We start from the raw sequence: 24862 nt of genomic DNA on the forward strand, positions 1-24862 counted from the left end.
TAAAGTATTTAAATACAAAGGATGTAAATATAAAGGGCTGATTCGAGGGTAAAGAAAACAACAAGTCGTAGAATTTAGATGGAACACACCAGTGAAAACTCTTCTAGGATTATTTTAGATTCAGCTTCTGAATCTTAACCACTGGAGCTTTAAGTCATCAGTCACTGTTTGGACCCTGTGAAAACAGCCCCCCCTGCTGGTGGGGTACTAGCTTGCCTTTAATCGGTTCATTAGTCCATGTTTCTATATTCAGAAATCTTCAGGATCAGTGTGTTTTATGTGTTTACTGTCTTTATTAAATTTCTTCAACAGTTTGAGAACTTGAATCGATTATTGTGGTTTATTGACTCACAGAACCTTTCAACTCAGGTTTTACAGATTGCATAGACATTTGAATATTCTCCAGGAAATGACCTCACAGGAAGTAGGTGTGAACGCTGGAGGAACAAGTAAAACTCATTCTCACTTCTCTTGCTCTGATATTCCATGTTTCTGTCTCAGACTCTCGACCTGAACTTTCAGACGGACACATGAGCTTCACTTTAAAGCAACCTGAGAGTCCACAGCCCCCCCACCAACCACCGCCACCTGGGTCAGGTGTGTCACACTCCAGCCGATGCATTATGGATGAACCAGTGAAAGGCGACGTGACACAGCAGGGGTTTCTGGGTAATAGACACCAGCTTCTCACACTAAACCGTTGGTTTTGAAGCATCACACTGATCCTGAACATCGGACGATTTTCTCCAGTGAACTCAACACGTGTCATCAGCTCTTCTGTCGCCTGATGGATCTGAGACCAGTGTCTCCAGACTTTCATCCCTGAGTCTCCACCAGCTCCTCTTCAGCAGCTACAGGCTGCACCATGTTCACCAGCTGCTCTCTGACCGAGTCTGGAGGTGTTAGCTCAGTGACAGAAGCTTCTTCTTCTTCTATTCACAGGTGGTCTTTGTATAATCTATAAGCTCAAACGCAGTGTGTGTGTGTGTGTGTGTGTGTGTGTGTGTGTGTGTGTGTGTGTGTGTGTGTGTTCTCACCTGAGCCGTCCATCCTGGGCGGCGGCCCCTCCAGGTATGACCTTGGTGATGAAGATGCTGGGGTCTTCTCCGATGTGGGGGTTGTCTGTGCCGCCAGCGATGCTGAAGCCCAGCCCCGAGTTCCCCTGGAAACCACAGACGCTACTGGTTAAAAACATGTTGATGATGCTCAAACTAAATTAAACAACAACAAAAGGTCATAGTTCAGATAACTTATGGATTTAGGAAATATTTATTTAATGTTTCTGTATTTGGAAATCGTTAGGATCAATATGTTTTATGTTTAAATTAATGATATTTTTTAATTTCTAACAGTTTCAGTGGTTTCCTGACTTGCAGAACATTTTAGCTGAGGTTCAGATTTGAGAGAAATTACAAACAAAATAACAACATGTATAAATATCAATGTACACACTGGAGCTTTCTACTGCAGAGGGTTCACTAACTCAGAATGAAAATATTCTACTTGTTTTAGAAACCTGATCTTAAAGCTGACAACCACTACTTATCTAATTCGACATTTTTTTTATATTTAAATATGTCATGAATTGTTCTTTTGGTTTAAATGTTGTATAAACCAACTGATCTTAATCTACTCAAACCATCTACATGAAATATTAGATTTTATTAATCAAGTCTTTTCTTGAAGAAGCAGAAAAAGCAAATCATCATGAAAAACATTCACTACAGGCAGAGTTCAGGACCCCCCCCCCCCCCCCCCTGTAGGTTTTGTAAAGACCACAGTTGGTCCTCAGAGTTTAAAAGTGCCAAAGTAGAAGTCTTGTGTGAAAGTCAGATGAACAGTGGGAGCTGCCGGTCGCTCTGAGTGAAGGACTGAAGCTCGTAAAGACGTGTTGGAGCTTCAGAGGATCCGTCCTCTAACAACACGGCCGTGATTCACAGAGAAACAGAAGGACGCTGCTCACCCTCTCCAGCGTGATCTCCTCGTACTCGTAGTCGGCCTCCGTCCCGTTCACCTGCACACACACAAGATTTATCAGTCAATTACCAGAGAGGACACTTTGATAAATCCACAGGGTTCGTCTCCCCAGCCTTCAGCAGAGAGAGGACAGTCGCAGTGAGGACACCACGTCTTTCACCTTCACACCAATGATATTTAAAATGCACGTTCATTGATGCACACGTATGAACCAACGTGAGTCTAACTGGATTCTGCAGAGATCAATGAATTAAAAACATGTCACCACCTGGTTGTCAGTGTCAGGTGATCATGGTGAACTCACGTATGGAGGCGTGTCCTGGCTGTCCGTGTTCACCACCACAGGCGGAGGATTGGCCTGAGGAGAGAGGAGACATCACAGAGTCACAAAACATCTTCACTCTATAAACACCCCCCCCCCCATCAACATCCATGCACAAACCCTGAGCTCCAGCCACACACACACTGAACACACACTGTCGGCTGTGCAGCACCCACACACTCGCTCTCCTCATGAAGCTACACACTCGTACGTACGTGGTGGCATTGCACACTGCAGAAGATGCAGTTCTGAAGCATGAAGCCTAAGATCAACTCAAACAGATCCTGCAGGATGGAGAGACTGCTCCGTCACTTCTTCTTCTTCTTCTTCTTCTTCTTCTACAACCTCCTCAAATCAATCCCCCCCTCGCTCACTCCCTCGCTCGGGTCTGTCTGCCTCGACTGCTCGCTCGCTCTCTGCCCGGGAGGAGCCAGATGGGCTCTCAAAAGTCAAATGGGGGAAGTGTGGCATTTCTCCCGCTGTTTCTCTCTCTAATCTGCTCAGTTCATCAGAGGCACAGCTGGACAGTGGCCACGCAGCTGAACTCTACACAGCCACGCTGACGGCGGCAGAAAGACGAGCAGCCAAACACAAGAAGAGAGAAATCTACAGATGGAGGGAGCACAGAGAAAGACAAGTGGAGGCAAATAAAAGAGAAAACAAAAAAACCTGTGACGTCGGAGGGATGATGGTGGTCTCGGCTGGGATTGGCGAGATTGGGATCACAGGGATTATGGAGGAGGAAGGCGGGGCGGCCTCGGCCTGCTGAACAATAGCATGGTGAGGGGTCAAAGGTTAAACAAACACAGTGCAGCACAGATGAACAGCAGCAGGAGGAGGATGCATGTGGACGTTGACCGACAGGCGCTCGGTGTGACCCCACTCGGGTGTGCTTGTTGTGATCATGCTGAGGTGCCAGCTGGGCGGAGCTCGACCGCAGAGAGTCAGAGAGGTCGGCCAATCACAGAGAGACGTTTAGTGATTGACAGATTATCTGACACTTTCAGACAATGCTGATGTGACAAAGTCTGCACATCTGCTGCTCTAAGGAGATTAAAGCCATACCATTTGACCTGAGTGTGTGTGTGTGTGTGTGTGTGTGTTAAATCCTCAGTCCCTCGGTACAGTCTCAGCAGGGGGGTGGGGGTGGGGGGGGATGTCCTTTTTCTGATTATTTAAAAAGCAGCAGATATTTCAGTGTTAACTCGGAGCAGCACAGAGGGTCAAAGGTCACGTTCACAATTGCCCCAGCAACATGTTAGTGTGGCAGGTGGTTTACCCTGAGGGGGGTTAGTGGAATGAAAGGGTTCATCCTCTGGAGACCAGGGCTGGGGTCAGGACCAAAGGTGGTGATAAACTTTACCATTGTTTGAATTCTGGACATAAACATTACGTTTGTATCTATGATCATAAGCAGTCACATGACATCCTGATGAGACCAGGAACAGTGGTGTAGACTAGTCACGAGGTTTAGCAGCTTTTCTGACACGCCCCCAAACAAATCAGGTAAAATTAGAGCAGAGGCGGATATTTCCTGAACACACGGGAAGCGGTTGACCAATCACAACAGGGCAGACCAATCAAAGCAGATCTTCATCAGGAGGCGGGTCTTAAAGACACAGGAGCTAAAACCAAGTGTTTGAGACAGAGGCTGAACAGAAAAGTCTCAGGAGCTGATTTCACACATGAACTCTGTGAGACATGTTGTGTAGTTAGTGTCTGTGAAGCAGCAGCAGGTTGTTGGGTCCGACTCGTTCAAACAGGAACACGTGGGAACATCCAAACGAGAGGCGGAGCCTGTAGAGCAGCAGGAGGCGGAGCCTGTAGAGCAGCAGGAGGCGGAGCCTGTAGAGCAGCAGGAGGCGGGACAGGACCTATAAACTCTGCTGTGGACAGATCAGTGTTGTTGTTTACATCTCATCCGGAGTCGGCCCTCATCACCAGAAGATCTGGAACCTCCTCGTGTTTCCAAGTGGACGTCTTCGTCTTCTACGTGTCCGGCTCCTCTTCTTCATCCTGAGATGTTTGTGTTCTTCCAGTTTCACGTCACGTGTTAGAAACCTCATCAACACGTCCACTCGCTCACTGGGAAGCTTCCACACATTGTCCTGCTGGTTCCTCACATGGACTCACTCTGACATGTTACACACATGTTACTATGAGGCTGCAGGAGAAGATCCAGAACATGTCCAGAGACACTGACTCAGACATTAGTTCTCACATAGAGAACCTGCAGAACATGTGAGGAACATGTGAGGAACACGTCAGGAACACGTCAGGAACACGTCAGGAACACGTCCTGGGGTCAGGGTGAATAATCCGATGCAGCGATTAAGAAGAACAATATTCTTCTTTTACTGAAGTTTCTTTTTTAACATTTGCTTCTGGACTGGATATTCTCACTTCTTCTTGTGTCTACATGTGGAACTGCTCTCAACCTGTAGATGAACATGGTTTCATTTAAAAAGCATCACAACAACAAACAGCTGGAACCTTCTGCTCTATTTGTTAAAAACACCAGAAATCTCACTTCTCAAACGTGAAGTCGTCACTCACATCAAACTACATGAATAAAGAGGCGTGAGCGGGGGGGCAGCCGTCAACACTGTGACCTCCGTTATGCAAGAGCAGGCCGTCACCAGCCGCTGGCAGGAAGTGTGTTCTGAAGAGGATGAATAGTTTGTGCTGCAGCAGCAGAACCCGGAGCCCGTGGAAAACAAACAGCCGCTAAAATTAGCCCCCGCACATTGACCGCATTGATCCGCCAGCCCTACATCTGGAGCCAGTGCTCAGAGGGCCGCTGGTAATCGGGCTTAATTGGTTCCAAAGAACACAAACGGGTTTGACCAGCGTAGCAGCACATAGAGTTTATGTTTTAATTTAACAACACGTGGGGGGTGCGAGTCCCGGTCCTGTGAGGAGACCCGAGCCTGATGACTCATCAACAATCCATCTGATCAACACTTTGACTCAGTTATTATAATGTAAAATATAAATAAATGGGTTGTGACTAACTGACTTGTTTTATACGACATTTGAAGCTGAACACGAAGACAACATGTATAATTAAAACATTTCCAAAGAATTGGAAAATATAGTTTGAGGTGTTAGAATTCATAATAATTTTGTCAATGTAATATTAAAGGATTTTTATTGCACTCTAAACTAACTTATTGGCTTCTTTTCTTTATGTTTTCAGTATTTATATACAGACTCTTTATTTTTATCTGATGTTAACAGATTCTCATCGTTTCAGTGACTGACAAACGAGCGGCGCTGAAATTAACATATGAATCTATAGATGAAGTGTTAAACAAAATCCAGCTCCAAGCGTAAAAAACAATAAGTTCAAGAAGAAAAAAACTACAAAATATAAATAAATAGGAAGTAGTGTTGAAAACTGATGAAAGCAGAGACTTCTCAGCACATGGACTCTGTGTTACTGACACAGTCCTAGTAACTGAACCTGAATGACAGCAGAGGACACGGACACACAGACACACACAGACACACAAAGACACACACGGACCCACGCGGACACACACAGACCCACGCGGACACACACAGACCCACACGGACACGCATAGACACACACAGACACATTTTCATCCTCTACATGTTCAACAGTTCAAACGACCCTCCGACCTTTAACCCAAACATTTGATGCTAACAGAAATATGAAGCAAAGTTTCAGCATAAACGTGAGAAATGACTCGTGTTTCATTTCCTCAGACACTCAAGTCTCCCAGCTCCGACAGCAGCATGCCACAGGTTGATGCTGAAGTACCTTGCTGAAGGCGAACGGCACCCAGGGGATCTCCTTCCTGTTGGCGGCATGGCTGCTGCTGAGCACTTTGGCGGTGCTCTTGGTCGGGCTCTTCTTCACGCTGTCCCGCAGGTTGAGGAACCGACTCCGTGCTCGGCAGGACGCTGGCACAGTGCAGGCGGTGAACGTCGACAGGGACGCCTGGGCCGGAGGAGGTTTGGGCTGAAGCTGCTGCTGCTGTCGGTGGAGTTCGATGGCGTGCTGCCTCTGGAGCGGGTGCAGGTGGGCGATGGACTCCTGCAGGTTGCTGTTGACCCGCGGCAGCTTCCTCTCGGTGCCGTTCATGTTCCTGGAGGTGAACTCCTGCCGGGGGTAATGCGTGGTCATCTTCCCGGAGGAGGCTCCGGTGGGAGGAGGACGCTCAGTGATAAATGATGGATGCTTCAGATGTGGACGAGCTTGTTGCGTATCTGCAGCAGAGGAATTGATCCAAACTCACTCGTGTTACTCGAGCTTCAGCGCCGCAGCACAGTGACACTCCCCCTTTCCTTTCTCGCTTAACCCCCCCCCCCCCCTCTTCAGCTGCTCTTTCTCTGTGACACCCTCCCTCTCATCTTCTCTCGTTCCCAGCCAATTAATCAGCTTCAATGAGCGTGGCACATGTCAGCACGAGGATGGGGGTGGGGGTGGGGGTGGGGGGGCGGCTCCACTGGGTGCATGAATAATCAATGTCGCCCCCGGACTCATGTCAGCGTCAGCAGCGAGGGAGGAATGTGACGAGGACTCGTGGTGACGACGGAGTTCAGAGGCTGCTGCTGATGACGAGCTGCTGTTTAAGAGCCGCTCCAGATTGTGTTGTTCAAAAAGCTGAATGTGGAAAATGAGCAGATCTGTCTTTCAATGAGCTCGAGTGTGTGCAGAGTTGTGTCTGTGTCTACAGCACAACTCACACATTTCACTGCTCTCTGACATTTTACAGTCGAGGAAGTGAAAATGTAAAGTTTGTTTCAACAACTGCTCCAGAGGAAAGATCAGCTGGTTCATCCTCTGGAGAAAAGAATGCATCACATCTATGATTTGATTCTGACACCAAACCAACACTCTGATCATTCACTCTGCTTCCACACTACTCTGAGAAATGTGTTCACATGTGCAGGAGACCAGATGTTATAAGAGCATCTGTCACAGTTCCCCTGTGGACACATGATATGTGATTTCAGGTGTGTTAGTGTGACGGGGATTAAAAATGATACTGAGCCTCATATGAACAGATTGTTTCAGTTTGAAAATATTCACAGATCCCTTTTGGCCTCTTAGATCTTAACGATCCTCAACAGAAACCTGCTCCTGAGTCCCAGTGGATCCCTCTCCCAGAACAGACACAACCAGAGAGGTAACACTGAGATAATAATTAATATCATATAAAAATAATAATAGATAACATTTCAAAATATTTTAGTTTCCAGATCGCCGCTTTACAGAACCCTCAACGTCTCATGTGAACATTCATCCAACCTTTATGTCCCTGAACGCCTCATCTCCACATGCACGACTGAAGTTTTCAAGATATATTGATCTGCATCCATGTGAATATCTTTATGTGTGGTTTGATGTATGAAAGTGTCGTGTGATAAAGCAGGTTATTGTTTGTGAGCTCAGGCTCCATCAGAATCCATCCGCAGAGTTTAAGTGCAGGAATCTGGAAATCGAAGATTCATGACAATACGTTTAAATCAAAACGTGTCACAGTGAATAAATACACATGTGTTGAAACCCACGGAGAGAATCTCACTGAATCCACTGTGACGAGATCAGGATTAGTGCCCGAGCCCTGCTGTGGGTCTGCAGCGCCACCTACAGGCCAAACACACATCAGCTCGGCTGCAGCTCCCATCAACAACAACACGACGCACGCTGACAAAACGGAAACACAAGCTGATCAGTTATTAGGCTTTTAAATGTTTGGTGCTGATAGAGCTTCACCTGTTGTCTACATCTGCATTTCAGAATAATGTGTCTCTCATTATCATCATAGACATCTGATGGCTGGTTAGAGTATTAACATGTGTAGTGAACTGAATTGATTGAAAGTAAATAAGTGAAACATTAAATACATAATTCAGAAGCTGTGAATCAGATGTTTTCTGGACTTTTTCAAATTTCTGGAGCCGTCAATGAAAAAAGAAACAACTGGAAAAACTAAATATAAAATAGTAATCTGAATATACTCACTACTCATGTAATCTGGTAATGTTTGTTTCCAGCCAGACCAAAGACTGTAAACTGCGACATGAAGGCCAAATCATATGGATCGCCCCCTGGTGGCTGTCCGCTGTGTAGGTTAAAAACCCTGTCTCTTCCATGTTAGCAGATTGGACATGGACCAAACAAAAAAATTCAAAAGTAAACATTAAATAATTGTTTCTTGAAGATGGTTTCTGTCATTTTAAGGTAGCTGAGACCGACTGATAGGTCGAGCGCATGTGTTGATCCCCGGCTCCACTCCATGATCACGAGTGCACAGAGGGGTCGAGATGTCCTGAACACATATCAGTCGCACTTTAGCTTCCGTCAGGAAAAACGACAACAAATCTGATTACTCACGAACCAGTTACAGTCCAGAAGAACCTGAGTCATGTGACAGTGAAAGTCAGTTCATCATGTCTTCCTGTGGATCATGTGGAGCTCACACTTTCAAACAATGTTGTTGATATTGATTCAGTTTTTTTTTTCACTTCCTTCCGTTTCCACTGAGCTGCAGGACTTCACGTTACAGAGAAGAACCAGAACACGCTGACAGAACCAGATGGAACAGTTTAAACTTCAGAGATTCACTTGTTTTTTGCTGACATGTGATCAAACGGCTGTTTTCCTCCTCAGATAAACATCACAACTCATCAGGGGTGTTTGTTTTCAGTGTTTCCTCAGTTTTAGCTCCGTGTTTGGTCTCCTCCACCACATGAGGGAATCATCTGGCTCTTCAGCAGCGAGGTCAGGAACAGTTCCACCTCATCGTCTCTGCTCTGACCCGTCACCTTCGCTGTTCCTCCTTTACTAAGCAACCAACTGCAGAGGAGGATCTACTTCCTGTTTACATCACATGACCAGTGTAGGTGAACGGTCATGTGACGTGTCTGTGAAGGTTCTAAGTCATCCAGGTCATGTTATCTTCAGAAGTTGGAGTGGTGTGTGCGGCTTGTGTTTCTTGACGATGTTTCATCTGTGAGGCTTCTTCAGAAGTCCAGTCGCCTACACTTCCTCAACCTCAGAGTCATGTGACAGATGCTTTCAGGTGTGTGAGTGTGGAGGAGGTGGAGACAGGTGGAGTCGTGTTGGTGTGGATGGAACCTGAGATGTTTCTGTGAGTGAAGATAAACAACCAGCTGCAGTTTCAGGTGATGATTCAGTGTCTTTCCTTCAAGACATGAGGAAGATGTGTCGTCTTCAGTGTCACCATCTTGTAGGTTGTGTGTGTTATTCTTCATGCCTGTGAATGTGTGTGTGTGTGTGTTTGAGGCTGCGCTGCGTGTCAGGAGCCTGGAGGTTGCTAGGCAACGCTGGGGAAGGCATGTGCTACTGCAGGGGTTCCACACATCTGTCCAGAGCGTGATGCTGCTGTGATGCAGGTGAATCTCTGCACATCACAAAGAAGCTGCACAGGACCTGAGAGTCCTGGGATCAGATTCCAGAGACGAGCCACAGCTGCTGAGAACTCTGGAACATTGAGCAGCTCTGACACACACACACACACACACACACACACACACACACACACACACACACACACACACACACACACACACACACACACACACACACACACACACACACACACACTCTCTAAACCTGCAGAACTGAACCAGATGTGACGGATTCAGCTGGAGACCTGATCAGACACATGACGCAGCAGCAGATCAACTTCTCCACCTCTGCCTCCTCCAGCAGCGTCACATCCACAGCAAGCGACCCATAGTGACATCTACAACAACACACACACCGGTCAGGAGTGCATGATCACTGTACACATGACTCATGCTACACGGTGCAGCACCTCCCCCTACCTCCTCACCTTCTGGAGGATTTATGTTTTTATGAATGGGGGGGGGACCTACCAGTAGGCGCCGGTGGAGCCGCTTGGTTTTTTGGCGTACCACACTGAGTTGAGCATGCTGCTTGTTGCTGCTGCTGTTGTTGCTGTGGTGAAGGTGGCGTGTCGCCTCCTTTGCGCCTCCTCTGGCTCCTGCAGCAGGCTGCGGGGGGGCGGAGGAGGTGCTGGCTGGAGAGCAGACGATGGGAGGGGGGCTTCAATCCACCTTGTGTCCCCCCTCCTTCCCCCTCTTCCTCACAGATACAGACAGGGAGCTGCAGAGGAGCTGATGGAGGAGCTCCGGGAGGGGGGGGGGGGGGGAGCGGAGACACACTGAGGTCGTCCTCCTCCGGTTAGTTCATGAGCAGGTGGCGGCAGTAGACATCCGGTAACACACGGTGGTCGTCAGACGCCAGACTTGACGGGAAAAAGAGAGCGAGGAGCCTCAGGGGGCGGATTAACCTGCCGGGGCGAGAGAGCATCGCTCAGCAGGTGGAGAGAGAGCAGCGGCTCCTCTGTCTGTGAGCCACAGACAGAACAACAGACTGCAGGGCTGACGAGAGGCTGTGTTTAAAGAGAGCGCAGCCAGAGAGGAAGCTGCTCTCTCTCTGCAGTCTGAACCTCTCACTGCTCCTCCCCACTCCCTCCTTTCCAGTGGGGGGGGGGGGGGGACCGCTGTCCTACTTTAAACTAGATTGAGTTAACGGAGAAACTGCAGAGTTATCTCAGCTGTAATGAAAACATGCTGACTACATTTACACAACTCAGAGTCCAGTTAGACGCACAATGAAAACAACAAAATAACACACTAAATGAAAACTGGAAAAATGGTTATTATTATTGTAATGGTTTATTTTTATAAAAAGCACAGTAAGAGGCAGCTATTCGTTTTCTCATACACACGACGTCAACTGTTTTCACTACTCATGTAATCTGGTAATGTAGTAACTAACTGCTGAGTACTGACATAGTGTAGCTATTAATTATAGTAAAAGAGTACTGGTGAAATAATGTAGTAACAACTTACTAGAGTACTAATAATGTAGTAATTGACAACTGAGTACTGATTTATTACTGTAGTAATAACTTACTGAGCACTGATGTATAACTGTAGTATTAACTGACCACTGATGTAATAATATAGTAATAACCTACTGAGTACTTGTGTATTACCATAGTAATGACTGAGTACTGATTTATTACTTAAGTCATAACTTAGTACTGATGCATTACTGTTGTAATAACTGAGTACTGATGTATTACTGTAATAATAACTGAGTACTGATGTATTACTGTTGAAATAACTGCGTACTGATGTATTACTTTAGTAATAACTTACTGAGTACTGATGTATCTCACTGTGAAATGCATATATGAACTAATAACTTCTGAGGAGTGTTGTTTTTTATTGTTAAAGTGTAAAGTGAGGGACGGGAGGGAGGACACTCAGAAAGACAAGCGGACCTTCAATGAGCGTCTGTCCTGACCCCGAAGCAGTGGTGGTTATAATTATGAGGCAGCGGGACATCTCTAAAAAGATAAATGAGTGGAAGACATAAGTGGATAATGTTCCACTTCTACCGTCCAGGGTCCACTACCTTCTGATGTTATGTTTTCACTAGAGGTCATCGCCCTGAGGAAATGTATTGATTTACATATCTGTGCAGATGACCCACATCCTGGTGACATGAGCCCAAAACAGCTGAAATGATCAAAACATAATCAAGTTGTTCCTCCAGAGCAAAAAGACTAAACGTGTCCTCAGTTTACAACAATACCTCCGGACACTTAGAGTGTTAGCGTCACCTCTGAGCCAATCACGGGACTCCATGCAAAAGTTTAGAATCATTTTACAATCAAGTAATTAGTCTGAATTTATTAGTTGCATGCAAGAATTGTCAATTTATATATGCCGATATAAAAAAACTTACTTAATATACGTTACAGACAAGATTTGCATTTGTATTGTATGTTTCGATAATGCATCTTAAAATAGTCTTTATAATAGGTTGTATTTGTGTTTTCTTTTTATTTATATACATACATTTCTTTTTTGTCGAAGGGATGGACTTTATTTATTTTTATGTCAGCCGATATATTGTTTCAGAATTTGTTGTGCCCAAACTTCAGTCCAACCGTAAATTTAGATATCGGGCTCTGATGGAAACGGTTGTTTAATATTTATGTATGAGGCTGAAATTTATCATAAGAGCCCCCCCCAAAGATTATAGGATTTCCCTGATATTGCAAGCCAGGCTGGAACCCTGCTGGCTGTACAGAGAACCGACCTCTGACCCGTCTTCCCAGAATCCTCTGCTGCAGGTGAGAGTATCAGAGGTGAGAGGATGAAGAAGTATTACTGACGTGACATTTTCATGGCCTCTCTTTGTCCTGGTGATAAATATACATGAGAGCTGCTGTAAATCTTTGAGCTGCGCACAAACAGAAGGCCGGTCGTTCTGCATTCAACCACCCCCCCCCCCCCCCCCCCCCCCCCCCCCCCCACCACCCCCCCCCCCCCCCCCCCCCCCCACTCCTTCCACAACTCCCCAGCCCTGATACAGAAAGCCTCACTAAATCTGTCCTTGTCCTTCACTACAGGTTCTACCTCCTCCTCCTCCTCCTCCTCCTCCTCCTCCATTTTTCTGCCGTCAGGATTTTCTTTGTCGGCATTCATCTCCTGTGTTGCCATGGTGCTGCTGAGGAGAGCGAGCAAGAGGAGGAAGATATGAAAAATGAAAGGAATATGTAAAAAATGAGTACAGTTCGTCCTCCCAGCCGCTTGTGTCTTTGTGGGATGTGAGGATCCATTCATGCTTTGTCGTGGCGGAGGTGTGGAGATAGCTGCTGGCTGACGTCAGGCCGGGGACAGGATGTGGAGCCACTGAAGACTCAGGTGATCAGGTGACGTTCCTGTGAAGTGAAGGTCTCACTCTGCGACCTGTCATCCAGCTGCTACCGTTAGTCTGATGTGAACCAACATCTTGTTATTATTTCATCTAAATATTTGTACATTCTGCGTCCATCACAAAGCTTCCTGGACTTTGCAGCTTCCTCCCCTGTATAGATAGGGACGGTTAGGAGCCGGCGCACTGTGTGTTTGTGGTATCGAGGTCCCGCCCATGCATGAGCTCGACCAATCATGAGTAGGTCTCAGCTGTCAATCATCACATCTCAGCCTGTTTTTATATCATCAAATAATTGATTCAAACCAAACTGATCAGAAACACTTGAACATCAGAGAGATGAGAACGAGCTGAACGACAGAATCCATCTTTGATAAACATTTATTTAACGTCTCCTTTGACTATTTAGTTTGGTCCATGTCCCATCTGCTAACATGGAGGAATTCTTATGACCTATACTGCTGCCGGACACCAGGGGGCGATGACGACGATTGGCTTCACTTTCAGAAGCTGTCATGTGTCATTACTTTAGAGACAGACTGAACCAGGCCAGCTGTTGATCCACATTAACCCCGTCCTGGTGTCCATGAAGCTTCGGTACGAATGAAACAACCTGAAGTCATCGATGGAACCACGAGATCAACTTTCTCTTTGAACATGGAGGAAAATACGATGCTTCATATTTTCACACGTTAAGAACACGACTGTAGCATGACAGCAGCACAGTGGGGTGGGTGGGGGTTACCTGGATTGGGGGGTAGGGGTTGGAGGAGCAGGAGGGGAGGGGGCTGTCCTCTCCGTGGGGGTAGAGGGTGGAGGACGTGGGGGAGGGGGGCTCCAGGGGCTCCTGTCCTAACGAACCGTCAAAGAGGCACTCCAGAGACACTACCTACAGGAGGGAGGGGGGGGGGGGGGAGACGGCATCTCGGACAGGTCAAAATACAAGAAACTTATCAAAAGACTGAAAAAACATAAACAGAGTCAAGAGAGAAGACAGAGTTTAGAATGAGAGACGGAAAACAGACAGAGAGAAGACATGAGAGAGGGGGAGGAGGAGAGAGGGAGGAGAGAGGACGAGGAAGAGGGAGAGAGGAGGATGAAGAGGATGAAGAGGAGGAAGGAGGATGATAAAGGGATGAGGGAGGAGGAATGAGAGAGAACAGAAGAAACTTTCTTTTTATCAAAGATGTGAAACGTGGACTCTGAGATTTGGAAGATCAAATGTTTCATCAGCTAATAATCGATCAGGATTTAAATCATGTTCTCGTCTCAGTTTTACTGTTTCGCAGGATGAAGAGCTCCTGTGCAGCTCGTCGACTCCTGACCTCTGACCTCAGATCAGTCGGCTGTCCTTCTACCCTGACGCCACACGGGGGCAGAACCTCTCCAGTGCTCATCCTGCTCTCATGATGTGTGTCGCCACATGAAGAAGTTAAAACATCAGATCTCAGCTGGTCGGCACCAGAAACTTTATGATTCCTCTCAGATTCAAAATCGTCAGGTCAGAAATAATAGAATCAATAGAATCAGGAAGAGAAGTTTCCTTTGAATAAATACAACTTATTCAAACACAGCAGCAATGGACGAGTCATGTGACTGAGAGGACGACGAGTTTGACTTCAAACCATATCTTCACAAACCAGCTGAGACATTTATCAGTGGTTATTGGTTCCATGTTGGTTTTGTCACTTTGTTGTTAGCGTATGATCAACACAAAGTGGTGATTTTAACGTCATAATCCCTTCAAACGTTAAGATGGAAGTTTTAAATCAACACAAGGCAACTTCTTTACTCTGAAGCAGCAGCTGGATGAAAGTGAGTCTGATGTGTGAGTGTGAACAAGAGAAAGTTTCCTCCTTCTCTGCCTGAGCGTCTGTTCTCTGTGACTCTGCTGAGTGGGTTCCATCTCCTGAGAGAACAACTGACTGAGAGTCACAGACACAACCAGCTGCAGCTGAAGAGTGAAGCTGAACTGAGATCAGTTCAAAACACTCTGAAGTTATTAAAAACCAGAGTTTATCTCCAATATTCAGCAGGAAACTCTGAAACATGAAGAATTCTGAACAGAGTTCTGTGGATTTGTTCCAGCTGCAGCTCTTTAGGTTCAGGAAGCAGAGGATCATGGGTAATAAAACGACACAGTCTGAGCTCATCACATTGATTCACTTTGTTTTATCTACACATAAAAAACACTTCACCAATCACACACAGAGCCCAACAGAGTTGATCCCCACACGTGGCTGCAGGGGGCGCTGCTGTTCAGTAACAGTTCGTGTTGATTTAAGCTGCAAGATGCTGATGGAGTGAATCATTCATTTCTTCTGTTTCAAAAGAAGCTGAAACTGATCGAGGAGTCTCCGACTGAGGATGGTGTGTGTGTGTGTGTGTGTGTGTGTGTGTGTGTGTGTGTGTGTGTGTGTGTGTGTGTGTGTGTGTGTGTGTGTGTGTGTGTGTGCGCGTGTGTGTGTGTGATGACAGGAGCAACAGGTACAGATGAGTATGAGCTTCAGAATCAGAGCAGTGTTTTAATGGACACACGTGAACCACATGGACACTCAACGTCCTCCTTGCGTGTGTGAAGGTGACAAATGGACAGAAACATGTTCAAAGGTGAAAACGGGTGTAGAACAAAGAATAGGAATAGAAACAGAGGAGAAGAGAACTTTTCTGGCTTCTGAGGCACAATGAATCTGAACTGTTGATAACAGGCGGCTTCAACATCTTTTACAGATGATCAGGTACCAACTAAATCTCTGGAACGAGACGCTCACTGTCTTCTCAGTGTTTGACGTTTCTCATCTGATGGATGACGTGAAAGCTGAAGACTGTTCACATCAGCAGCTGAGGCCAGTAAAGAGGAGTGACTACAGACACTACAGACAGACAGGCCTACCTTCATCGGTGAGATGTGAGCGTGGGTGACGTAGCCGTGCACATTCTCGATCTGGGAAAGGTTCTTCTCTGCTACCTGGACCAGCTCGGGCCCCCCCTCCTCCGTCAGCTGGGGGGAGCTCTGGTCCTGGGGGGACAAGTCCTCATCGTGGTGCCTGTACTTCTGAAACGCCAAGAAGAAGAAGACGTATGTAGAATGGAGTCATGGAGTGTTTTCATATGTTTTATCTTTAGAGAATCAGTCCTGATTTACTTCAAGTGTACTGGATCTGGCTGCAACAGAGTTTGTTGTGGACTCAAACACAATTCTCTCAAAGTGTTTGCAACGTGTTCACATAGGAATGAATGGACGTACAACCTGAAACCATTATGCCTCTGACCACTGGGTGTCGCCAGCGCGGAGACATAAACATGTAAACAAAAAGACCACCTGCTGAGGACCATGTGATACCGACAGTTTACCACAGTGAATTTTACAGAAGCTGATTGAAGGACTCTTTGAATTTGTTGTTGGCAGAACATTTAAAAACATTTTCTTGACGTTGGTTTGAAGCTTGAGCTGCAGCAACTTCAATAATCCGACATGACAGATCCACTTTAATCACCGATTCTATTCCTCTTACATCCGGGCAGAGGCCACCGACTAACAGCAGATCATACACCAGGAGACGATCTGACCCCCTCAGTGTGGACTCCACCATGTGGATAAGGACAAGCAGTGGCTGAAGATTAGATTTAATCAACTGTAGGATATAAGAATATAATCATGAGATGACAGCTTGAATAAAAGTATTCTTATGAAGTCTGGAGAACTGATGAGGTGTTTCAGGAGCTTCAGGGCTTTCTGTCGGGGGAGAGGAGCTCCCTTCACCACAGACTGCTCCTTCTAACTATAAAGAACTTTTACATAAAAAAAAAAAAAACCTTCATAACATACTTTTTTCTTCTTTTTTTTTCGGAATTGCAGCTTTTATTTCCTGGTATTTGGGAAACAGTAAAATAGAGTACTTGTTTGAATGTACTATTCCTTTTATCTATATATTCAGTTTTTACAGTAAGTGGTTATATATGTGTTATACATTTTATTTATATTTCATAATTACTTCTTCATAACATACTTGAAGAAAGGAATACTGAAAAACATCTCATGTCTCCTCAAACATCCAGATTTAAATGAATAAGGTTCAGTTTGTGGTTTAAATCTTTAAATGTTTCAGCTTTTATCACGTGTCAGGGACGTAGGAACATCTTGAATAATTCTAAGATTCTTCAGAGCTCTTCAACTGTGGAATATCTTTCAAAGGTTGTAGCTAAAAGATGTGTTAAACAAATTGAATGAAGGTCCCAGTGAGAATTCTCAACATGAGCAACAAGAAAAAACATGTTTCTTCCCTGGTTCCTTGTTAATGAACACTTCTGATTGGTCGCCTGCCAAACACACGTCCAAGCAGCTGCTGCTTATTTCACTTCCTCACATCTTCTGCCAACTGTTGTTCTCTCCTCCAACAGAGACCCTCACATCTACTGTACCGCAGCTCGGCCTGAATTCTGCACGACCACCGCGCGGCAGCTGGATGCGTGTCAGGAGGCTGCAGGCGCACTGAGGCCTCACGACACTCGAGAAACAAAGAAGCTCCTGACGACTGAGTGGAGAGAAGGGAGAGAACAGACGGTTTGCTGAGCCCTCACAACCCAACATGTCTGCCCTGCTGCTACAGGTGAAGAGGTGGCACTTCTGTGTGTCAACCCGATGACCTCTGAGCAGGAGAGGGTGGAGATGTCCCTGCTGCAGCTACATGTCAATGTGTCCTTCAGTGAGACACTGCGCCCACTCGCTTTGGATGAGAGCGGCACAGATGTAAATGTGGAAGTAGGAGGCAGCGGGGAGCTTCCTCCTCCTCGTCCTCGTCTCTCTGGGAGCTGTCGAGGAGGAGGAGGCCAAAAGCTGCTATAAATAGGAGCGTCACCACAGAGCGGCTGTAGCAAGAGGAGGAGGAGGAGGAGGAGGAGGGCTACTGGATGATTCAGGGATGAGATGAAGAAGGAACAGAGGAATCTCCTACACAATCTAACTGTTATTCACTTTTCATTCTGTCCACTAGGGACAGACAGACACTAAACCACATCAGTTATTTCATGCAATTACACCTTTGAATGATTTGGTGTGTTCTGAACCATCCTCCGCTCAACTAACATCCACCTGCATCTGTCCTCATGTTTCTGCCCAACGTTCAAATCAAAGCTAAATCCACACCTCTCTCATCTATTCAGTTAAACACAAACAATCAGTTTATCAGGTCCACCTCATTCAAACCACTGAAAAGGAAAAGACCAAGTCCAACGAAGTGGGCGAGAGACACTGGATCAGACGACCGACCTCAAAGAGCTGGAGCCACAAAGTTCATAGAGTCATTCTGACTTTCTCTCCATCATTAATCTGCCTCGTCTGTCCCTGTGGACCGACCTGTGTATGGACACGTCTTCACTTGGAAGTCGCAGTGTTTAAGTTTGTGTGAGAATCTCTTCAGCTGCTTTCAGACATGAGGACTCTGCAGCCCCTCCTGAGGAGGAGGAGGAGGAGGAGGAGGAGCACATGTGGACATAAATGTCAGAGTGAGACTCAGTTTCTCTTTCTCCTCCTGAGCTTCTGTATAAAGTCTAAATCCAGGAGATGTGACCACAGCAGAGGATCCTCCACTGATTCACTGTGAGTGAGTGGGGGGGGGGGGGGGGGGGGGGGGCTCTAACCTTAAGAGCTCGACCGAGCCAATCAGATACCGGTCAACCAATAGATCCACTACGAGCCGTTTCCTGTGCCTGAGGGTTCAAGGGTCAACACGTCGCTCCACGTGACACTGTGACTATACACCCATAACATGCCCAGGCGCTATGTGACCGTCCAATCAGAGCCTCAGGAGCAAAAGGTCAACTGAGAGCCTCATTTGGAGCAGACCTGAGTTCAGTGGCTTTTTACAACCAGTGTTTCTCAAGGTTTTAAAAGTGTAAAGAGGAGATTCTGGTTTCTACAATGACGCTGGGCCCTCGTCCGGTCCTCAGCTTCCTCTCACCGGGACGTGACAGAAGCAGGCAGGTCTGACGTGAGCCTCACATCCATGATGAGCACAGGAAAGAATAATCAGCATCACCTCAGTGGGTTCAGATGATGTGGAAACGTTATGAATCTGATATTAACAGTTAACTCAACCATCAGTGATATTATTTAAAATCTCTCGGTGTCTCAAAGTTGTAGAAAGGTCTGAGCCTCCACCATCTCGTGTGTGACTGTGTTCTTTGGCCCGTTGGTGTTTCCCTGCAGAGCACATGTCAACCACACATGCACGTGCCTGCCAGCCGGCCACCGACGCACCCCGACAGCCAATCACGCCTCTGCACTGGTGCAAACGCAGCCCCCGATTGGTCGGTTCAGTGAAGCATGAGTGGACAGACACCCCGGACAGCCTATCGTGTCGCGTCAGGTCAAATGGTAAACGTCACGGCTCTGTGGCGGTGAGCGAAGAGGGGTTTGCCCCCCCCCAGCTGGCGCCTGACCGGTGCAGAGAAACAACTACAACAGCAGTTACATGTTCATGATTTAACGGTTTGAATGAAACGGATCTGACGTGTGTTCCTGGTGAGTTCACGCCCTGCAGCTCTTCTGTACTCACGCTCACAGGTTTGATTCCTGCTCGGCATCACTTCTGTCTGTGATGATCGGAATCTTCAGATTTCTACTTTCAAGGTTCAGAGAAACAAAGTGACTCAAACAATCTCCTGAGGATGTTTGGTTTCATCCTCGAGGCTTCAGCTCAGATTTCTACTTTTTAAACCCGTCGCTGTGACCTCACCCCCCCGGTGACCTGCCCCACTCTCTCTCTCCGCTCCCGTACCGTTGGTGGAGCTCTGGAAGTTTCCACCCACCTTGCAGCCGAACATGAGGGAGATGGTGCTGTTGGTGCAGGCCACCTTGCAGTGGCACAGCAGGGGGGAGAAACACTCCACCTTCTTCAAGCCGAGGGACATCTTTTCGGCGCCGGGGCAGTTGGCTGAGAGCCGCCTCCTCCGGGAGCGGTGCAGACTCCTCCCGCGCCGCCCAGCTCCGGCAGTGGCACCCCCTGCACCACCTCCTCCTCCGCCTCCAGCCTCTCCACCTCCTCCTCCACTGCTGCTGCTGCTGCTCCCTGCTCTCACCATCCGCCCTCATTCCTCGCTTCGCTCCATCGCGGCGGGGAGGAAACGACTCCCAGAGCTCTTCCTTCATCCAGGGAGAACCTCCCCCCTCCTCCTCGCCGCTGACCCCTCCTCCTCTTCCTCCCTGTTCTTCTTCTGGTAGAATATATTCCTCTCCCCCTTGACCTCCTCTCAGGCACTCGCCTTGTCTCCTCTCTCCCTTGCTCTCCGGCTTGTTTCCCTCCTCTCTCCCTGTTATGTTTCCTCCCTCTCGCTCGCTCGCTCTCTCTCTCTCTCTCTCTCTCTCCTGACAGTGGTGGTGATGATGAGGAGAGCCGGGGCAAGCGAGCAATATTGTGTGTTTAGTGTGTGTCTCTGTGTGTGTGTGTTAAGCTTTCCTTTGGGGGTGTGATTGGTCACCAGGGAGAGGTGGGGGTGGGGGGTGTCACATGACTCATCAGAATGTAGGAGGGTTGAGAGAGAGAGAGAGAGAGAGAGAGAGAGAGAGAGAGAGAGAGAGAGAGAGAGAGAGAGAGAGAGAGAAAGAGAAAGAGAGAGAATCCTCAGGGAAGGTAGAGAGATGTAGGGCAGAGTCAGTGATGTGAATAGAGGAAGAAGAGGAAGATGAAGAGGAGTTGTGGAGCACCCGGAGACAGAGGAAGAGGAGGAGCAAAACGATAGAGGACAAGGTTTCACTCTGTTCTCGACCATCTTTGTCATTTCTCATTTGTATTATTGTCAGAATCCTGAAGCTCTGAGATGCATTCCTCACTTGCCATGTGTAAGAAGCTGAACTGAAGAATCCTGGATCTGCTCCGACCTGTATTGAGTGCTTTATGGGTCACGCCCACTCCTCCAGAGGAACTCATGGAAATCGTTTCACTAGTTTTGGACAAATATTCATTGAATGATATCTGCAGGAGTGAAGACCTGAGAGCTGAGACAGGTGAGAGATGGTGGAACCACTTCACATTAAAGCCTTCAGAGCGTGAGCTGCAAACTGTGGAGGTGACTTCACCTCCACCAGCAGCACACCACCTGGTCTGAACCTGAGGGGAAACTTCTTCTTCTCTGTTTACTAGAGGAAACAGCTTCAGTGATGTGGAGCTGCTGAGTCACGTGAAGTCAGCTAAACACAGGTTCCTTTGAGGTTTAGTGTAAAATGTTCACACACTTAACAATAAAGCACAAATCAGGCATTAAAGTGGAGCTGGTCTCATCTAAAACACTCTGGATGGTCTCTGTGGGGACTTTCTTCTTCCAGGAGATGTTTGTGAGGTCAGATGCAAACGTCTGAGTCTGAGGGGGTGCGTCCCAATACTTTGGTCCATATGGTGCATGAATAAAAGGGACTCAGTGGACAGTGTGTGGAGGTGGCTCCCCCTGCTGGACTCTTCCCTACACAACAGCCGTTCGTCACATCTTTTCTTTTTACCTTCAACATCTTGATGTTTTTGTTATTTTGTAAATGAGTTTATTTAAAAATGAAGAAAGTCAACAAATTATATTACATCATCTTCTCGGTCCATTTCAGTCACCACTAAGGCCTCATTCAGACACCAAAAAGCTTTGATCTTCTACCTAATCATCATGACGTCATTTCATTATGTGTGGTGCGTCATTCTAGAAATATAGATAATTATAGATTGAATAGATGAGTTTCTATGATCCTGTTGAAATCTCTAGAATTAAAACATACATTATTTTTGCAGTAGAAAGTCGAGGGAGAGTTCTACTGAGGAGGTCAGAGTAAAGATAAAATAAATACACACTTTGTCACAGAAGAGAACAAAGTGGAGACAATCAGCACGAGAAGCTGCTGCTCACGGTTTGTCCATCACAGCAGGACGACTGACCTGAGATCAGTTCAGGCTGCAGTTCAGGGGAAAGTGGTGTGAGGGTCAGCTGTTGGCCGAGCGCAGGGAGAGGAAGCTGCAGCTTTGTGATCTGCTCTCTGTGGGAAAGAAGGGAAGTCCATCGAAACGTCAAACGCTTCCTGTCCGACAACATTCACCACGTCTCAAACAGAGGGGAGGGGGGGGGCGTTAACACAACGCGAGCAGATCTGCTTCAAAAAGGAAAAGAATGACAGACTCCTGTTCCTCTCACTGCTTCAGGTCGAGGGAACCAAGCTGTCTTGTGAGGACTGGATTCTGGAGTTGTGCTAACGCGCTTTGTGAGGTCACAGTGACCCCTGACCTTTGACCATCGAGTCCGACCAGTTTATTCTTGAGTCTGATGTGAAATTGGGATCATGAGAACAGGACGTCAGCAGCCTCAGCTCACTGGAGCCGTGGGAAGATGATGGTCCCGAAAAGTAATGTCAATGGTATTTTGTGGATGAACTTCACTCTCAGCTGATCCGACTGAAACGCATCGTCATCCCTGAAAAGTCCAGAGTCGCAGTGTCCAGACAGAAAGCTGAATAAAGAGTCAGCCAGCCCACGCCTTCCCAGCATCCTCTCTGTTCCTCCTCCTCTCTAACCTCTCCTTCTGTTCTCCTCACCTCCCTGCGGTCTGCTGACAGCCGGCTGTGTGTGTTTGTTTACCACACTCGGGTGCTCCTCTTGGCTTGTGTCTTCCTCCAGGGCGCGTCCGCACGCACATACACACAAATAAAATGTGTTTGCTTAATGACCCAGAGGGAGAGGACACGTTACCTGTTACATTCTTATTAAGAACTGTAAAGAAAGTTCACCACAGCAGCCGTCTCAGTCTCTGAAGCTGCTTTCAGACTCCAGGTCAGATCCAGAGTTTGTGTTTCACAGCTGAACAACTCAGCAGCAGGTTTTCTGCAAAGACTCGTTCAGCATCAGATCCTCCTCATGGTTCACGTGAGAGGTGGAGCAGCCGCGGGGGTGTAGAAAGACAAGTGTAGAAAGAGGAGTGTGTGTGTGTGTGTGTGTGTGTGTGTGTGTGTGTGTGTGTGTGTGTGTGTGTCACAGCACTCAGTCTGTGAATCTACAGGCCGAGCACACCAGGGGTCAGTTGTTCCAACAAGTCTGTCTGGACCTGCTCTTTACAACTGACATAACGTCTCAATTACTCACAGTCTTAGAGATGCACATACATGTGAGCAGCCAGCAGCTGAACTCACATCTCCTCAGGACAACCTCACACGCTCTGAGGTTCCTCTAGATGTCCAGAGCTGTTTTCATCGAGATCCATGAGGAATTCAACTAAAACTAAAAGAGTCCCATCTCACTGTCTAAAGACTCTTCACACCTCAGAGTTTGAGCTGGACACCATATGATATAACTGATCTTTAATGAAACACATTAATGATGCTTTTAATATCACATTTATAAAAAAATCCACATATATATTTTGGTTGTGGCCCAAAGCGCCACCCAGTGTTTCAAACTGGGTGGGACCTTTCAGGACCAGTGTTCACAGAGTCTCCACGTCAGGACATTTTTATATATACGAAAAAGTTCTCTAATCCCCCCCCCCCACCACCAGTGACCACTCGTCAGTGTGAATGTGAAAGTGAGTCACGCCTCCTTTAATGTGCCACAGGAAGTTAGGTCACTGACACAATCTGATTTTCCTCAAATTAAGGAAGTGGGTCAGAGTGATTGGCAACACACAGCTTCTTCATTTTAACACAAACTTGTTTCTGACAACTGTTCGTCACTCTGAACTAAAACATCTGGACTGATACGGACTGTACGACCTTTATGATTCATACTTTGAGATAATCAGGATCTTTGTCTTTAAACCACAGATTGTAAATAAAGATGGACAATATGACGGCTCCTGGAAGTGAGGCAGAATCATCTTCACCGCCCCCTGGTGTCTGGCTGCAGTACAGGTCATTAACCTCCTCCATGTCAGCAGATGGGACATGGAGCAAACAAAAAAATCAGAGTAGACCTTAAATAAATGTTTCTGTCATTTCAGGTCGTTCTTCTGTCTGACGTTTGTTCAACTGTTTCTGATCAGTTTGGTTTGAATCAGATATTTGATGATATAAAAACAGGCTGTGGCTGAGGGGGGGGGAGTGGTCGACCTCCAACCAGAAGGTCGGCGGGTCAGAGATGTTAAATGCACTGTCGCCAAATTATACGTAATGTGGTATAAAAAGGGTGTCATGATTGACAGCTGAGACTCAGGATTGGTTGAGAGCAGGATTTAAATACCTCTGTTTCACTACAGACATCTTTTGGCTATTTTACTTGAACAAGGAATCACTGAGACTGAACTGGTCTTAATGATTGAGATTGATAGTCACAGACTCCAATACAAATGATTCAGGCTGCAATTCAAATCAGATGTTTAATGAACTTATAAGACAAGAAAGCACCAGAGTTGCACTGTCCTGATATCACATCTGCTGATGTTTGTTTTCATCATGAGTCATGGTGGAGAAGGTGAGTACATCTGAAACACTCCTTCATTTGATCTGAACACCTTAAGACATGAACATGTGAGGATGACTGATGCACACGTGAAGAACACACACAGGAACCTCAGCAGTCAGTAGGACTGGAACCTGCACATGAAGCAGAACTGAAATCCACATCAACCACCACCACCAGGTCCTGAAGGCCAGTACAGCTCCAGTCCCTCCCAGTCCAACTGAGGTGTTGATTGTCGATGTTTTATCATTTCACATTTCAAAATCTTGTAATTGCATAGGTTAAATTAAATGGTAAAAATTAGTAGAGGATCAATAAGAATGAATTATATCAATATGTATTTTTATTTAAAATCTGAAATTCTTTTCCATTTATCTTAACATG

At 46.6% G+C, this 24862-nt stretch overlaps 1 protein-coding gene across 13 annotated transcripts in view; it reads right to left on the reverse strand.

Moving 5' to 3' along the window:
- dlg1b (discs large MAGUK scaffold protein 1b) overlaps positions 1-24862 on the reverse strand; it is a 48797-nt gene that overhangs the window by 12574 nt on the left and 11361 nt on the right. For 6 of the 13 annotated variants that reach the window (XM_053438125.1, XM_053438127.1, XM_053438130.1 and 3 more), the window contains exons 4-8: positions 15952-16113; positions 2969-3064; positions 2282-2335; positions 1964-2014; positions 1038-1162 (exon numbers count right to left, since the gene is read on the reverse strand). In XM_053438125.1, the coding sequence (XP_053294100.1) occupies positions 1038-1162; positions 1964-2014; positions 2282-2335; positions 2969-3064; positions 15952-16113 (488 nt within the window). Of the gene's footprint in view, positions 1-1037; positions 1163-1963; positions 2015-2281; positions 2336-2968; positions 3065-15951; positions 16114-19868; positions 19985-24862 lie in introns of those variants that run through there. The other 7 variants (XM_053438132.1, XM_053438136.1, XM_053438133.1 and 4 more) reach the window with 3 other exon arrangements.

This window comes from Pleuronectes platessa, chromosome 13 (assembly GCF_947347685.1).
Source record: "Pleuronectes platessa chromosome 13, fPlePla1.1, whole genome shotgun sequence".
Taxonomy (NCBI): domain Eukaryota; kingdom Metazoa; phylum Chordata; class Actinopteri; order Pleuronectiformes; family Pleuronectidae; genus Pleuronectes; species Pleuronectes platessa.